This window comes from Schistocerca nitens, chromosome 3 (assembly GCF_023898315.1).
Source record: "Schistocerca nitens isolate TAMUIC-IGC-003100 chromosome 3, iqSchNite1.1, whole genome shotgun sequence".
In the NCBI taxonomy this organism is placed as follows: Eukaryota; Metazoa; Arthropoda; class Insecta; order Orthoptera; family Acrididae; genus Schistocerca; species Schistocerca nitens.
Window position 1 is genome coordinate 689,403,101 of NC_064616.1, and position 17,918 is coordinate 689,421,018.

The following is a 17,918-nucleotide window of genomic DNA, read 5'->3' on the forward strand; positions in this document are numbered from 1 at the left end:
AGATGTTTGAAAGACTTCTTCATAACTCACTGTACAGGTAAGTGTAGTATTGTATCTAAGTGAGAAAACATAATGAAACAGAATTTTATTTCTTTTTAAGGCAAGCCTTGGATGACATTTGATCCCAGTTAGATGAAGACTTAATCAAAAAGTTTATATTTGAAATACTTTTATGCTAACTAGCATAATACTAGTTACTGAGTTCAGTAGTGCCTTGTAAACACACATTCACAATTATCTCACAAGTGTCTTGTTTGTGGACCCATATTGACTGGAATCTCTTTGCTTCTATCATCATATATTTTAACCCATTTCAGTTTTCACTACTAATTATGATTTACCCTGAATATAATTTTCCACTTTGGCACTTCTGATGCCCTCTCAGCTTGGACTGGGGAATAACATGTTACCAGTAGCACCTGTACACTATGTTTTTCTATTTGGGGAGCAAAATAATTGGCAGTGGCAGAAGTGAAGATAATATGAAATGTGGACTGGCAGTGTCAAGAACACATTTTCTGAGAAAGATCATTACATTAACATTTAATTTTCCTTTCCATTTCAGGAAGTCTTTTCAGAAATTATTTGTGTGAACTGTAAAATTATATGTAAATACCATGTGGATCATAAATAGCTCCTGAAACATGATGTTACACAAGAATGCTAAGGATTAGATGGGTACATTTGTTAACCAATGAAGAGGTACTGAATCAAATTGAGGAGAAAAGTATTTTAGCATAACTTGATTAAATATAGGGATAGATTGGTAGAACACATCCTGAGGCACGAGGGAACAGTTAATTTGATAATGAAGGTACATGTGAGGAGTAAAATCTGCAAAGTGAGCCCAAGGTTTGAATCTAGTAAATAGATTCAAATGTATGTAAGTTACAGTAGCTATGTGGAGATGATTAGACTTTCACAGGATAGACTAGGATGGACAGCTGCATCAAAGCAGTCATCAAACTGAACACTACTATAACAAACATCTCTGTATGTGATAACATGCCAAACTTTGCATTTCAATTATAACAATATTTAAAACAATACTATTAAATGTAAGTATCTAACAAAATTAATAACAGGTAATATTTGTTTATGAGGAGGTACAAAAGCAGTGACACCCCCCCCCCCTCCACCACCCACATGTGCCATTATTAGTAACTGATGCCATACTTGGCATCATATGTCTTATGAACAGCAGTGAACTACTCTGTTCTCTACAATAAAAAGCATTCCAACACATATTGGCAGGATTTGATATAAACAGGTAGCTGATGAATTTTATTATTCACAAATTAAAATTTCCTTTGCAGGAGATCAAGCACAAAGAGCACAGGAGAGTCTGGTGGCCTGCATTCATTGATGACATGGCTCCACCAGGAATAGTGCTGCTGTAAAGAATGATGGCGGTGATGATGATGATGATGATTATAAATTAAATTTATTGCCAACAAAAACATAACAATTTCATTAAAATTTGCTTAACAAGTAATGAGGCATTTTCATTGCATTTGGTTCTTTCTATAAAAGAAAGAATGATGCTTGTCATATTTCACATCTTACAGAAGGTACACTATAAATGCATGTTATAGTGGACAATTTTTTATTTTTATAGTTTTCCATGTATTTAAATGCCCTTTCACTTATCTAAATATACTATAATTTATAAACAAAATATACCCTCTGACATTTTCAATAAGTTATAGAAACTACATTCTATGCAACATTCATCCTTTTTTGTTTAGTGAATTCTAATATCATCAATATTTTTTCTGGTTCTTAGACCAAATGAATTTTCTCTCCTCTTACACACAAACTTGTGCAAAAATTTTAATATGAGCAATCTTCAAGGCAAGTATTTTATCCTATAGATACGAGCACAGAAATTAATACGTAAAGGTACACCTCATACCCATTTAAACAATAATTTTTCTTGAATTTCTTCAGGATGTTTGATTATGTATAAAATCAAAAGGTGTTCCATTTAGTTCTTACACAGTATATGCACAATACCAATAGATTACAATTTAGTTCTTAACAACCAAATATTCAGCTAAAATAATATCAATTTCCACATAGTTCTTAATACTATATCACTGCAGTTTATATGAAGGAACTTTTAATATTGTACTATTCTCAGCTAAAAAACACAACCATAAGAACAACAAATATACTTCTAAAAACTATTGTCTATCTCATATGATCACATAAAATGAACACACAAATACTTTAAAAGTTTTACAAGAAATCACACTTAACAGTATAATCAGTTAACAAAAATTATCAAACAGGTTAAAGTCCACTTTTATTACAATATTATCACCTGAGTAAGCTGCATACATTTTGAAAAGCTTGTGCTTAGTTTTGAGCTTAGTTATGTTGATGTGTTTAGTCCCAAATACTCAGAAGGAACACAGCCTTCCAGTACCTATTTAGATTTTAGGTTTTATAAAGTTTGACACATATGCAAAGACTTGAGTCCATATTTCATCAGAAGTTTTTCCATGGAAGTTCTGAAGGAGACCAGTCTTCTGATATAGCTCAAGCAGAGGCTCAATTGTTGATGCATATATTTGTAGACGTTTTTTCACCGTTTCTGGATTGTCATCAGCTCTCTGTACCAATGGTTCCCCTGTTACATCATCAATTCCCTTCAAAAGAGAACACAAAATTAGAAAATTACATGGAAGAATTAAGACAAGGATTTGATTATTAATATTAATTAACATTTAGCTGCTGTTGCTCTCAGTGAAAGATTATGACAAAACTGATGATATGATTCAAAATCATACAAGTATTTTTTTAATTGTTGCAATTTTTCACACTAAGTAGGGTTTTCAACATATTCACCAATGTATTACCAATGTTCCCAATAGTGAGCTTCATCAGGAGAGCCTGTGTTTTTCATTTGAAAGACATGCAATCAGGTTTTGTCCCCATGTTATGTCAACTAGTCATTTTCTTAAGCACTATGTGCATGCTGCAAGCCACTATCTTAGTGCTATAATTTGTAATATATACTTTTAACAGTTATCAAGAACTGTGAGCAAATCTCATCATGGGCAGATCATCCTGCATATGCAGTATTCTTGCATCTCTTATTTCTGAATACACTTACATCTCTTTAGTATTAAAGCAGTCATCATTCCAAAGATTGCTTTGAACACAACAGTGCTATACTAGGCATGGTCCTGTTTGAGATTATATGCTGTTGACTTACTCCAATCTCTGAACTGACTTACCCAGTCAGTTATAAGGAACTTACAGTTTAACGTGGATTCTGAACCATGGTGCAACTCAGCGTTTTTCACATAATCAAACATTACCAGAGGTGAAAGAAGTGATAAGTGACAGATAAAAACCCTAGGATTGACTGAGGATCAAATCTGAGACCTTTGGATTTGTAGTCTGGCACTTTATATCACTGAGTCACTGCTATTGTTTAACAATATGTGTTGGCAAGTTATTTCCAGTTTCGAAGCCAGTATCATGAGTCACCATTATGAAATATTCACATCATCAAACTAAAAAGTATTATTGCTTATACGGTTTTAATTTGGGTGATGGGTCTAATGAATAGATCATAGACTTTTAGAATTACCAATAATTTTTTGGTTGCTGTTCTAAAGAAGAAAAATGAACAGCATTTTCATGTAAGTTGATATATAGAGCCCATGTAATCTTACAGGTGGCACTTCTTCATTGAAGTTAGTCTTATCAGTCATGATACTGAAGTATTTAATGGGTGTACAATGCACAGGACATGTTTTGCAACAAAGGTTACAAAAGTATGTGGCACAAAAAATTGTTTTGGAATGGCAGGAGCATAATATGATGCAAAGATTTGGAGCGGGAGCAAAAACTATTCATACTTTAAAACCACATTTTAGAAAATTATAGTGCAGACAAGGAAGCTCATTTATGCACACCATGCATACCAGATCATAATACTATTCTATCTCCTATTCTGCAATCAGTTCATGAAGAAGTCTGGACAGTGATAAAATGGCATAAGAAATATATCATTTCACCAGGCCAGTAACTGAAAAAAGATAAGCCAGTGATGGAGTTAATGGCTGTTTCAAGGACACTTATGAGGATACAGCAGGTTGTGATAAGAAGGGCAAGGTTCTGTAGTTAGGTAGGCATTGGAACTCAATATGAACAGCAGCAAATATGAGATAGGCAAAGGGAATATGAGTAGAAAAGAAAATTAACAATGACATGTAATGTGTGATTGGCAGAGAATGCTTGAGTTTAGGGCATTCAATCTTGAGGATGCCAGTGCTAGTGTAAAATTAGTTTTTGATGAGTGAGTCTAGAACATATAGAATTTTTGAGATAGGTTGTCAACATGATAGAAATACACATGATATAAAATACTTTAACCTGATGAATCAATAAAATACTAACTATCTAAAGCTGCCTCTTAGATTGTGTGACTACGCTTATACAGTCCTGAGACAAACACAAAATCTTAATTAAGCAACATTTGTAAAATATTACAAAATACAGAACATTCCCCATACAGATATAGAGTAAAATTAACTATGCAGATAAATGTAGCTGGTTCATCAAGCAAAATATTGAATGAAACAGCCACTCTGTGACACATTAAAATCTGTCAGCAAGCAAAAATGGTAGGATAAAATGCTATTCACTGAAAAGAGTATATTACAAGCACGCAGGTCCTCATATTATAATGGAGGTAGCCCATAACTTTTTTGTGAGTTTCCCACGTCACCACATATTGTCACACACAACCATCCACGTGTTTTCCCACTAGCACACCACTTCATGGCTCAACAGTATGCAGGGAGATGTCACACTGCACTATTGTCAAGTATCCATAAGCAACCTTCACTGCTTCAGCAGCAGTTAAACTTCTCTTGATTCTCACATGCCCAGGTACACAGCAGGGAGTGCCACTACCTTCCCTTGGTACTACACTGGCAAGTGGTGTCCTGGATTCTTTGGAGAGTTTTGTGTGCTTAGTACAAGTGCTGGATGGAATACACAGCATTTAGGAAAACAGAAAAGATGAAGAATTTCATGCCTCGATCGTGTCTCAACTGCATCAGTGTCTCCAGGATTCCATTACATACAAGGTCAAAGGTAGAATACTCACCTGGGACCAAAATCTTGAAGACATCAGGGAAAACAATGACACTGTCCCCTGCTTAGATTTACCAGTGTATATATGAAGCGCTTATTTTGATAGTGGTACAAGTCCATTACCTCCACTTTTCTGCCTATAATGCTTCTGAAATTAATGATCCAAAAAAGAAAGAAAGGTTCATCTCTAGCAAGAAGCCATATGCCTGAATATTTCTGGTATCTCAACTGCAGATTTTGCAGCGCTCATTTAACTTTAGGACTGTATATCTCAAAATGAACAAAAATGGACTTGTACCACTACTGAATAAAAAAATCATAATTCTCTTTTAAAATCTCATAAAATGTTATTTTCAAAATATATTGGGAAGAAAATAAATTTAAAAGCTTCATGAGCCTTGCCAATAACTGGGAAGGAGGCTTACTCCAATCCTGAGATATGATCATTATACTTGCTGCATCTTAGTCTATCACATGGGGCTTCGCTCGGATTCCAAATTGCCTCGTGGAATTTTGGTGCTGTAAATTTACATGCACCACATGGGAATGGGCAACACAGATGACTGCTTGTTGGTATTTACAGCCACATCACTGGTACTTACAGAACAGTGTCCACTTCCAGCTTTGCACGGACACGGGAGATTTGCCATTATTCTTCTAGCAGCATGGTGTGATAGTAGCCACAGAGAGAGAGAGCTACTGGTGAGGCCAGGTCCCAAGAAAAGGGTCATATAGGTGAACCACATGACCTTCACTTAGCATATAAGGCATGAAATTATGAAGTGCTCCTCTCAGACACTTTTGAGTTTATGGTTTACATCATCTATTGGATGAAATTTGAGTGCAGTGGGCCTGGGACTGGCTTACATTACTGGACTATGATTTTTGTTGTTTTTCCCTTGACTTTGGATGCACAGTTTGCACTGATGATTCTTGGCTTTGTGTTACAGATTTGTATGGGCCTTCCTCACTGACCTATTTCAGCAAGAGTTCAGGAGACACTCACTTGTCATGGTGGTGGTTATAATTTTGAGTGTGTCAGTGTTTTTGTGATTATATTTTGTACCCTGCAATAAAGGAGTTCAACATTGATACAAGTTTAAAATCCATTCACAGTTCATCTACATTGGTGCTAAATTCCACCATTTTTAATGAAACAAATGCAGTGAGCTGCTTAACAAATTTTTGTACTACAAGAACCTTTCTTAAGAATAAATGTCTTTTAACTGGTGTCATCTAAAGAACCATTTTAAAAATAAAAGAAGAATGTTGTGTTAGCTCTCCCATAAGTTGTCAAATGATTTTGGCCTTGAGTATGATTGAACCCATTTACAAGCTTAAGCAATGATCACTTACCAACCTTAATCAGGTGTATGACAATTTCAGTGCAGCATGATGCATGAGTGCTCTCAGCTAACACCTTTTTAATGTATTCTACATCAGTATTCTGTCAAGAACTATATTAATTCACTTTACAGCACTATGAAGATGATATTAATCATGACACTGCGAGAATAGCCGTAAAAAGTGAACACTAGTGGTGCAAACATGAGGAGAAATTCCGTTCAAGTCACCATAAGCTCAATCAAGTTAGTGACTTTATTCTGTCAAAATACTCCCCTTATTAGTGATTATTCCCTAGTTAGCTTGCAGTGAAAATAAGATATTTTATTCCAGAATGAATTTCCACTTTGCACTGGAGTGTGCATTGATTTGAAGCTTCCTTGCAGATTAAAACTGTAATCCTGACCAGGATTCAAACCCTGAAGGTTCAAGCCATGTTCTGGCACACAGTTATAATCAGTCAGGATGTTTCAAACCAGTGCACATTCCCCAGAGAGAAAATTCTTCCTGGAAAAAAAGCCCCTAGGCTGCTGTTAAGCCTTTTCTCCACTATTCCCCCCCCCCCCCCTCTCTCTCTCTCTCTCTCTCTCTCTCTCTCTCTCTCTCTCTCTCTCTCTCCACTAGATTCTATGCATCAACTGGAATGTTGCAATGCACAGAAAGGAGAACAAAACTGGTCAGCCTGTTTTGATATGTACTATTTCGTAGATACATTTTCACATGTATTAAGTAGAAAATGTCCCTTCTTGTGACTTGGGATAATGATGTAATTTGGCACAGAGTTCTAGTAGAAGGAGAAGCACTCCGTCTTCAGGCCACGAGTGGCCTACCGGAACCATCCGACTGTCATGTCATCCTCCGAGGAGGATGAGGATAGGAGGGACGTGGGGTAAGGACACCGCTCTCCCGGTCGTTATGATGGTATTCTTGACTGAAGCAGCTACTATTTGGTTGAGTAGCTCCTCGATTGGCATCACAAGGCTGAGTGCACCCTGAAAAATGGCAACAGCGCACAGCGGCTGGATGGTCACCCATCCAAGTGCCGGCCACGCCCAACAGCGCTTAACTTCGGTGATGTCACAGGAACCGGTGTATTCACTGCGGCAAGGCCGTTGCCCCGCAGAGTTCTAGTACTGGGAATAAATACGAAATGCATATCTATGATGTCTCCAAAGCATTCTATGATCTCATACTTGACATTTTAGCTTCTAAATAGAAGATGCTTCAGCTACTGATGAAGGCTGTGGCAACAAAGAAAGACTGATAAAATGTAAAGCAACTGAGAATATCTTTGGTATTGTGAATCACACATTTTGTCAGACAGATACTTTAATGGAATTTAATCAATTTATTCACTGATTTTAAATCTGTAGTGCTGTTGGTTTCTTACATGAAGCAAAAAAGGTAAACTATTCTTATTCTACAGTATTACTACGGGCTGCTATCAAGCCTATTATCTTAGCAAGAGATTGCTGACACAGGCCTTGGTGCCAAGGTTGTTAATCCTTCTCCTTACAATAGTGCTGTGGCCAAGATTTTTGAATTCCTTATCACTATCCCACATTACTTCTTCTACACCACTACACATACTTGTTACATACACCAGTATCCAAACACTTTGGAGTGTACTGCAAAGAGAAGGGTGTAGGAGAAGTTTTATTTTCAGCAGTACAAAAATTACAACGAACTTGCTATGTGCAACAACAAATAAAAACTGGTGTGCATTTTGGGAAGTTTCTTCATTAGAAAGTAACTCTAACAGCTGCCAAGAATAGATCACTTATACAACCTTAGGAAATGTCAAATGTTTGCAGATCCACAGAGCTCTCCACATCTCTCTCTCCTAATGACACCCTTCGGTTTCTGTCAGAGATATAGAACTTGAACCATTTTGCTGTATTTCCTGTGACACCACAATATTCTAAATCATTTAAAAGAATAAATAAGAGTGATTAAAAAGTTTCTGTTCAAAGACCTTACAGTCCATAATCAGCATGCCAATCAGACAAAATCACTATGAGCATTTAGGCAATCATCCCATTGGTGCATCAGGAAAAGATACCTGTGTGGTAAAACACTGTGTCTTGCTGCGTGCAGAAGTCCATAACTGCCTGCTGCACACAGAACTTGTGCATCATTCCACAAGGGTGGTTTTTGACAGATATGCTGCCCCATACACATTCTTCATTCTTCAGTGGATGTCTAATGGTGTTTGTCCTTTGGCAGCCAAGAAAACAATAATAGCATGTTAGTCCTGTTTGAACACATTTGGTAATAATGTCACCATAGTTCACATTCCTGAATTTACTGCACACACGTTGGAATGACATGAATGTCACTCTTACCCTTTGCCTGTATGTCAGAGTTTATATCACAAATTAGAGTTGTGCTATGTTGCATATACACTGTAGCAATGCACTCAAACGGAAACCTTTTGATCGCCCCTTATTTTATTTGTTGTATATGGTTCAGAAGCTGTTGTATATTACCCTTTCTAAAACTTTTGGGAATGCTGGAAAAAGTGCAACTAGATGGAAATTTGACAGAATTTCTGTATCTTCTTTCTTAAACAAAGGCTTAACTTCAGCATATTTCAACAATTCAGGAAATGTCTCACCGATAAATGTCTGGTTACACAGATGCCTTAATATGTTACTAAACTCAACAGCGTACTCTCTTATTAACTTTGTTTATATTTTGCCATAACCACTACAATTTTTTAACTTTAAAATATTTTAATGTGGACATCACTTCTACTTGTGTAGTGAGGGTTATATTCACATTACTGAAGTTATTTGTAGAGATATTCCATGGCAGCATCTTCTAAGTCTGTCAACCCCATCTTTTCAGTAACAGTTATGAAATGCTTGTTAAAAAGTTATGCAACACTGCACACATCTGTTACCAATGTATCATTGTATATGGTATCATGGTATCTGCTCCTCATCATGTCTGGTTTTATCAGTCTCTGCCTTCACTAAACTGAGAGATATACACATATGAAGATGGCAGTAATATCGGGTAGACAAGATACGAAAGGTTAGTGCACAGGAGGAGCTGTCATTTGTACCCAGGTGATTCATGTGAAAAGATTTATGACTTGATTATGGACACATGATGGGAATTAACAGACTTTGAACATGGAATGGTAGCTGGAGCTAGATGCATGGGATATGCCACTTCAGAAATCATTAGGAAATTCAATATTCCAAGATCCACAGTGATAAGAGTGTGACAAAAATACCAAATTTCAGACATTACCTCTCACCATGGACAATGCAGTGACCGATGGCCTCCACTTAATGACTGAGAGCAATGGCATTTGTGTAGAGTTGTCAGTGCTAACAGACAAGTAGCGCTGTGTGGGATAACTGCAGATATCAATGAGGGACATATGACAAACATATCAGTTAGGACAGTGTGACAAAATTTGGTGTCTATGGGCTATGGCAGCAGATGACCAATGTGACTAATGGCACATCACCACCTGCAGCACCTCTCCTCGGCTCGTGACTGTTGGTTTGACCCTAAATGACTGGAATATTGTGGTCTGGTTGATGAGTCCCTGTTTCAGTTGGTAAGAGCTGATGATAGGTTCAAGTGCAGTACAGACCACATGAAGCCATGGACCCAAGTCGTCAACAAGGCACTTTGCAAGCTGGCTGTGGCTCCATAATGGTATGAGCTGTGTTTACATGGAATGTAGTGGGTCCTCTGGTCCAACAAAACCAATCATTGACTGGAAATGGTTGTTTGGCTACTTGGAGACCATTTGCAGCCATTCATGGACTTCATGTTCCCAGAGAACAGTGGAACTGTTATGGATGACAATCTGTCATGTCACTAGGTCACAACTGCTTGTGACTGGTTTGAAGCACATTCTGGTCAGTTTGAGTGACTGCCTCACATGAATCCCATCAAACATTTATTGGACATAATGAAGAGGTCAGTTCATGCACATCATCCTGCAATGGTAACACTTTCTTGATTATGGACAACTACAGAGGCAGCATGGTTTAGTATTTCTGCAAGGACTTCCAACAACTTGTTGAGTCCAGGCCACACCCAGTCGCTGCACACCAGGCAGAAGAAGGGTCAACACAATATTAGGATATACCCCACTACTTTTGTCACCTCAGTGTATATTGCATATTGTCTTTATTTTGTTATTTGATGTGATCATCTTTTTCTCTTAATGCATTTGCTTTGCTGTCTGTAGTGCCACATTTAATACTTTGCAGTGTCTTGTAATGATAAATAGTTCAAATGGCTCTGAGCACTATGGGGCTTTACATCTGAGGTCATCAGTCCCCTAGAACTTAGAACTACTTAAACCTAACTAACCTAAGGACATCACACATCCATGCCCGAGGCAGGATTCGAACCTGCGACCGTAGCGGTCCCGCAGTTCCAGACAGAAGTGCCTAGAACTGCTCAGCCACAGTGGCCGGCTCTTGTAATGAGCTATAGCATCAACATCAGAGCTGTTTCTGACTGACAGATACAGTTGTCTTTTTGAGCCACGTAATACATTTATTCCTTGAGTAATCCATGGTTTCTTTGTAGATTTTGGTCTAATCTGGGTTAGTTTTGGAGGAAAACAGTATTCAGATAATTTAAAGATTTCACTAATGACAGTTTTATAGTTTTTAATTCATGCCATGAGCACTGTATATCAACTCAAATACACAACAGACAGTGGGATAAAAACTGTCAAATAAAAATTGTTAGGGAGCCTCGAAAACCCCATTCATAGGGGGTAAGTAAAATGTGATGGTACCAAGCAGTGTCATATGCTTTATGTGGGTGACAAAAGACTGTGATGAGGTGTTGATGTTTAGAAAAAGCCTGTTGGATTGCTGTTTCCAACCTAACCACAATATCAGTTGTGGATCATCCCTCCCGGCAACTACACTGATAGGGGGACAAAAGGTCCTGAGATTTGAGAACCCAGTATACTCTGCAGGCAACCATTCTTTCAAGCAGTTTGTAGGGTACATTGCTGAGACTAATCAGTTGGTAGATATCAACAGACGATGGGCTTGACAATTGGGATGATGATACTATCTCGCCATTGCAAAGAGAAGACACTTTCAAGCGAAATATGGTTGAAGACCCTCAGTAGCTGGAGCATTTCAGTAAAATTCACATGTTGGACCATCTGATAATGAACCGAATCAGAGCCGGATGCTGTAGCATAAAATGAAGCAAAAGTTTGAAGCAGCTTCCAGTCAGTGAAAGGTTCACTAGACAATTCAACTTAGTGAGGTGTGAAACGTAGGGGGATGTCTTCAACTCATCATTTCTGTATTAGAAAGGTATCCAAGTAAGAAGAGGATGCCAACACTGTTGTAAAGTGGGTAGCAAGGCATTAAGCAAGAATCGACGCACTGGTACAATGACCATCCTGAAGGAAAAAAACCTGGAACAGTTGTTGATATTCGGTTGGCCCACAGTTGTGAGGAAGATGCATATGTTCCCGTGGAGGAGATGTAGCGCTCCCAGCATTCCTTCTTACTGTGCACAATTAGACAGTGAGCCTAAATCTTGTTTTGCTTAAAGGTGATAGGGATGGCCTCTGAAAGATGCCACTTGGACATTGCAAGGTCCTATGATGATCCTGAATAGCTGTTTCAATGTCTTTGGTCCACCATGGGACTGGCCCGTGAAAAGAGGAATAGCAATTCCAGCGGCATGGGTGATTGTGCCGGAGATATGTACCACAACCTCATTAATCTAATTCCAATCTGATGAGGAGGGGTGTGGTGTAGGAAGGGGGGGGGGGGGGGGGGGGGAGCAAGACAGCAGGTAGGTTATATGGTGAAAAGAACAGCAGGGGTATAACACTGTCTGTTGGCTCTTCAAAGATCCAATCATGGTGACTGATTCATTGGGTGGCAACAAGGAAGTGACAGAATCAGTGCCAAGTAGCCACTGTCACAGAGATCATTGTGGAGTAACCAATGTGGCAAAGCTATGAGATTGCGGGAAGAGACCGTAAGGTCAATAGTCAATATGTTGCCATGAGCTGCACTGAAGTGGGTAGGAGTTCTGTCATTTAGGAAGCACAGATGAAGATCAGGAGGAAGCTGGTCCCTACCAGATGAAGAGGAAGTGTTACTTCCTCACAGGGTGTACACTGGAACATCCAAGTAGGCAAGAAAGAGGAGGGGGAGGGGGGGGGGCTTTTGGGTTGAGGCGGTGATCTCAGAAGAAGTAAGTGAGCTGCCTGGAAGAAAATAAATGCTACAAGTTGTGATCACTGGTGTAGTTTGCACTCACACCACTATTCCAATGAGGTATACAGGGGAATTCACTCACTGATGACATCTGTGCAAACCAACGCACAAACCTCTCCAGTTGTCCTCCCAGTGCCACTATGACTCTGGCAGAATGCATGGTAATTGTGAAGCATTGGGAAATGGTAAACAGTGAAGTGAGTTTCTTGGAGGTCAATAGATACTGCCAAATAAGAGGAAATTTGTCATTGCAGTTCCAGCAAATGACAGTAACATCCACTGAAGATGTACTGGTTAGGCATGAAGGAGCAAGGAATATGTCATGTCACAGGATCACTGTGTGTGACCGGTGCAGGTGGGACAATATCAATGAACTTAGGCTCAGAATGTGACAGCACTGGGCAATCTGTCACCTTCGGGATTAGTGGAGTAGCCTTTGTCTTCTTCCCTTCAGTAACTTTTGATAGCTGAGATTCTTGTGAGGGGTCATCTGTTGAAGACATTGGGATGGATGAAGAGCAGGCAGCCCTGGGACACACAAGCTATATTTTGTCGGATCTCGGATCTGTGACTGGCGCTGATAACCTCGTTGTTGTGCGCCCTAAAACACTAATCATCATCATCTGATCTGTGTGTTTGTGGGTAGAGGGGTCCCAAGAGGGACCAGAGAAAGAAACTGCTTTTCCAGCCAGGTGCAGCAAGTGGTTCACAAAGGTAGTGTCATGGGAACCATGGTGGAGGGCGGTGGTAGATCTGGTTTGGAAAATATTCAGGTAGAAGGGTGACAGCAGTAACTTTTACCTAATTGATCATCATGTCAACAGGAAGCAGGCATTCATATTTTTTTTTTTTTTGTCTCAGTATATAATAGGTGCACAAGTGATTTATATTCTTGTATTTTAATTTTTAACTGACACACAAGACAGTTGTTCCCAAGACCAACCTTTGTGGAGTCATTATCCACAGTTTCCACATTTTGGGTCTACTGTGCAGCAAAATGACAGACAAGCAATGCGTAAACACCAAAACCACCTCATTGGCAGTGGGACATAAGGTTTCACATCAAATCGGTAAACCATTAATTTTTCTATGAGCACATTTCCTTCAAAGGCTAGGATGAAAGCACATATATCTGTTCAGTTATCCTTGGGACCTATTTGTGAATGACGGACAAAATGCACACCTTACCATTCAAGATTAGCTCATAGCTCTTCATCCATCTGTGATATAAGGTCTCTTTGAAAGATAACTCTTTGTACCATACTGAGAGTTTTATGTGCAGCAAGTCACTGGTATGTCAACCAGCCATTCACATGCCTAAGGAGCTTGATACTGTACAGTACAAGAGGCCTTAATCTATAGTGATCCAACACACATTTTGCCTAAGTCAACTTCTCCAAATCTTCTGTGTGTTCCACAAAAAAATAATGATTTTGTTACTGTAAAAGGATCTCCATCAGTTCTAGTATACACCAGGTAATAAGAAAATTGTTTCACTCCCAATCATCTGGCTTGTCCTTCTTCCCATCATGTAGCCAGGGCAAGGGAAAGCAGTAGGTTTTGTAACTGTCCATATTGAAATATCTACACTTATCTTTTGAGATGGCCAAACAAGAACAGCCATTGTATTGGCTCGGTTTGGTACATTTCATGTGTGAAATGTCTACCCTGATGCCACCTACACCAATCAAGGTCTCTTTCAGTGGGTGCTACCCAGCCAAAGCAAATGTTATGTCGCTCAACAGCCATTCCCAAGAGTCCTCATGCCCCAAGAAGATGGGCATCTACTCATTGACATGCAGCTCAGGCATCAGAAGTTGTTACCAGGGGGCTCTTTTAAAAGGATACATAATGAACCCACTATGTCAGATTGGCTGTCACATTGATTTTAAGCACATATGTGAGAGAGGACAAATGTACGGATTTAGAAGCATATTTCTCTGGGGGAAAGACCGATGCCACCTACAGGAAAATTGAAGAGGCCTTTGGATAAAAGAGAAGCAGCTCTATGAACATCATCAAGAGCTCAGATGGAAAACCAATCCTAAGGAAAGAAGGGGAAGTTGAAAGATGGGAGTATTTAGCAGGGTCTATACAAGGATGAACTTGAAGGTAATGTTATAGAAATGGAAGAAGATATAGATGAAGATGAGTTGGGAGATGAGATGCTGTGAGAAGAATTTGACAGAGTACTGAAAGACATAAGTTGAAACAAGGCCCATGGAGTATACAACATTACATCAGAACTACCAATAGTCTTGGAGGAGCCAGTTACAGCAAAACTCTTCCATCTGGTGTGCAAGATGTATAAGACAGGCAAAATACCCTCAGACTTCAAGAAGAATGTAAAAATTCCAATTCCAAAGGAAGCAGGTGCTGAGAGGAGTGAACATTACCAAACTATCAGTTCAGTAAGTCATGGTTGCAAATAACTAACATGAATTCATTACAGAAGAATGGAAAAACTAGTAGAAACTGACCTCAGGGAAGGCCAGTTTGGATTCTAGAGAAATATAGGAACATGCAAGGCTATACTTACCTCATGACTTATCTTAGAAGATAGGCTAAGTGAAGGCAAACCTGCATTTATATTGTTTATAAACTTATAGAATGCTTTTGACAGTGTTGAGTGGAATACTCTCTTTTAAATTCTAAAGGTGTCAGGGGTAAAATACAGGGAGTGAAAGGCTATTTACAACTTGTACAAAAACCAGGTGGCAGTTGTAAGAGTCGAGGGCCATGAATGGGAAGCAGTGGTTGAGAAGAGAGTGAAACAGGATTGTAGCCTATCACCAATGTAATTCAATCTGTACAGTGGACAAGCAGTAAAGAAAACAAAAAAAAATTGGAAGAAGGAATTAAAGTTCAGAAAGAAGAAATAAAAACTTTGAAGTTTTCCAATGTTATTGTAATTCTGTCAGAGACAGCAAAGGATTCAGATGAACAGATGGATGGAATCGATGGTGTCTTGAAAGGAGGATATAAGATGAACAACAACAAAATAAAACAAGGATAGTAGAATGTAGTCAAATTAAATGACGTAATGCTGAAGGGATTAGATCAGGAAATGAGACGCTTAAAGTAGTAGATGAGTTCTGTTATTTGGGCAGCAAAATAACCGATGATGGCCAAAGTAGAGATAATATAAAATGTTCAAATAAGTTATGGGAATGCAGCTTGATGACATTGACAACTTCTCATATTTTGACAGGAGCACAGGCTGCCATTTTCACGGTAAAACTGCAGCAAGTAAGCGCTGTTCAAGCGAATCTAAAACCTCAGTTTTCAGAGAAACTTTATAAAGGTCTCTCTCTCTCTCTCTCTCTCTCTCTCTCTCTCTTCTCTGTAAACACTAGATTCATCACAAACCTAAGACGACTGATGTCAGAAGTTATTGATAGTTATACTAACAATCAATGGGTGAAGTAGCCAAAACTTTGACCATCCATTTTCTAACAAGTGCACGAGTGTAATTCCATGCAGAATTTCAACAAAAACCACCATATCTATTCATAAGGTTACTTGCTAATTGAATTTCAACAGCTTCCTTAATGACAGTATCACAGCAGCTGGATGTACATGCTAGAATCCCCATGTTGCTATATGCCAAAGGATGACCGGTGCCAAGACAGCATGCTGCAATGGCAGATTTACTCACCTGTTTTAAGCATTTGTGCTGCTGATGCTCAGTACACTGGTCCTCCACAGTCCTGATAGTTTGATCACTGTATAACATGCCACAGATGCAAAGAATATGATAGACACCTGCCTTACACAAACCACGATCATACTTCATGGAATCTAAAAGGACCTTGATCGTAGATGGTGGTCTAAAAAGTCACTTAACATCATACATCCACAAAATACAACCAATTCCTGTTTGAAATGCTGCCTGTGTAAGGCAAAAAGGCTGTAGACTTTGGTGTCACCCTGGTATTGTTATCATTCAACTGGTGCACACACACATCTAACCTGTCTTTCACTGAAACCATTCTAATGAAAGGTTATTTTGAGATGGGCTAACTCAGCTGACAACCTTCCTCCTGACCAGCAAATCAATGAAGGGAAGACAGCCATTCTTTTCCACCTCCATTATGAAATAAATCTTTGAGTGGGCTAAATTCAGGTGTTATAAAAATTCATTCAAATTCTCACTGCTATGAGACCAAACAACAAAAGTATTGTCTACATATCTGAAAAAAACTGCAAGTTTCAAAGCCGCTGACTCCCATGCATGTTGCTCAAAATCTTCCATAAACAAACTGGCTATAATAGGTGACAATGGGCTTTCCATCACAATTCCACCTGTCTGCTCATAGCACTGGTCATTGAATAACACACAAGTGGATGTCAACACATGTCAAAATAGGTTTGTTAATTCAGCTCAAAACCAAACCTCAGTGAACCTAATGAACAAGACAGAGAAACATGGGTGAAGAGAGGGACTACATCAAAATGTACTACAATATTAGAGTAATTCGAACACATGTCTTCTAATTAACATAATAAATTGACTGAATTCTTAATATGGTGTTCAACTGACCTACTACAGGGCTCAACATAGTAGCAAGGTGTTTTGCTACATGATATGTCAGAGCACAAATGTTTCTCACAATTTGACAAAGAGGAACGCCCTCCTTGTGGACCTTACGGAGGCCATATAACCTAGGTAGGATAGCACAATAAGAACTGGGACTCTTGATAGTCCCCTGTGATAAGTAACTGTTCTTCAGGAGGCTGTTGCTCTCATCCCTAAGTTATGTGGCCTCCCTAAGGTCCACAGGGAGGGGTTCCTCTTTGTCAGATTGTGAGTAACATTGGTGCTCTGGCATATTGTAGCAAAACACCTTGCTACTCTGTTGAGCCCTATAGTAGGTTGGTGTAACCATCATATTAAGAACTCAGTGGATTTCTTACATCAGTTAGAGGGAATGCATTTGAATGACTCTGATATTCTAGTACTTTTGATGTGGTCTCTCTCTTCATACATGTTCCTCTGTCTGATTCATTAGGGTTGACTGAGGTTAGGTTTTGTGCTGAATCAACAAACCTATTTTGGCATGTGTTGACTTCTATTTATGTTTTATCCAATGACCAGCACTACTGGCAGATACATGGAGTTGTGATGGGAAGCCGATTGTCACCTGTTATTGTCACTTTAAGGAAGATTTTGATGAATATGCCTGGGAGTCTCTTTGACACCTGCATGCTTTTTTT

At 38.9% G+C, this 17,918-nt stretch overlaps 1 protein-coding gene across 1 annotated transcript in view; it reads right to left on the minus strand.

Annotated features, from left to right (window-relative positions):
* Positions 1-1,538: 1,538 nt before the first annotated feature.
* LOC126249718 (GTP:AMP phosphotransferase AK3, mitochondrial) overlaps positions 1,539-17,918 on the minus strand; it is a 99,706-nt gene continuing 83,326 nt past the window's right edge. The window contains exon 4 of the mRNA XM_049951399.1: positions 1,539-2,654. Within this exon, the coding sequence (XP_049807356.1) occupies positions 2,436-2,654 (219 nt within the window). The 3' untranslated portion in view covers positions 1,539-2,435. The remainder of the gene's footprint in view (positions 2,655-17,918) is intronic.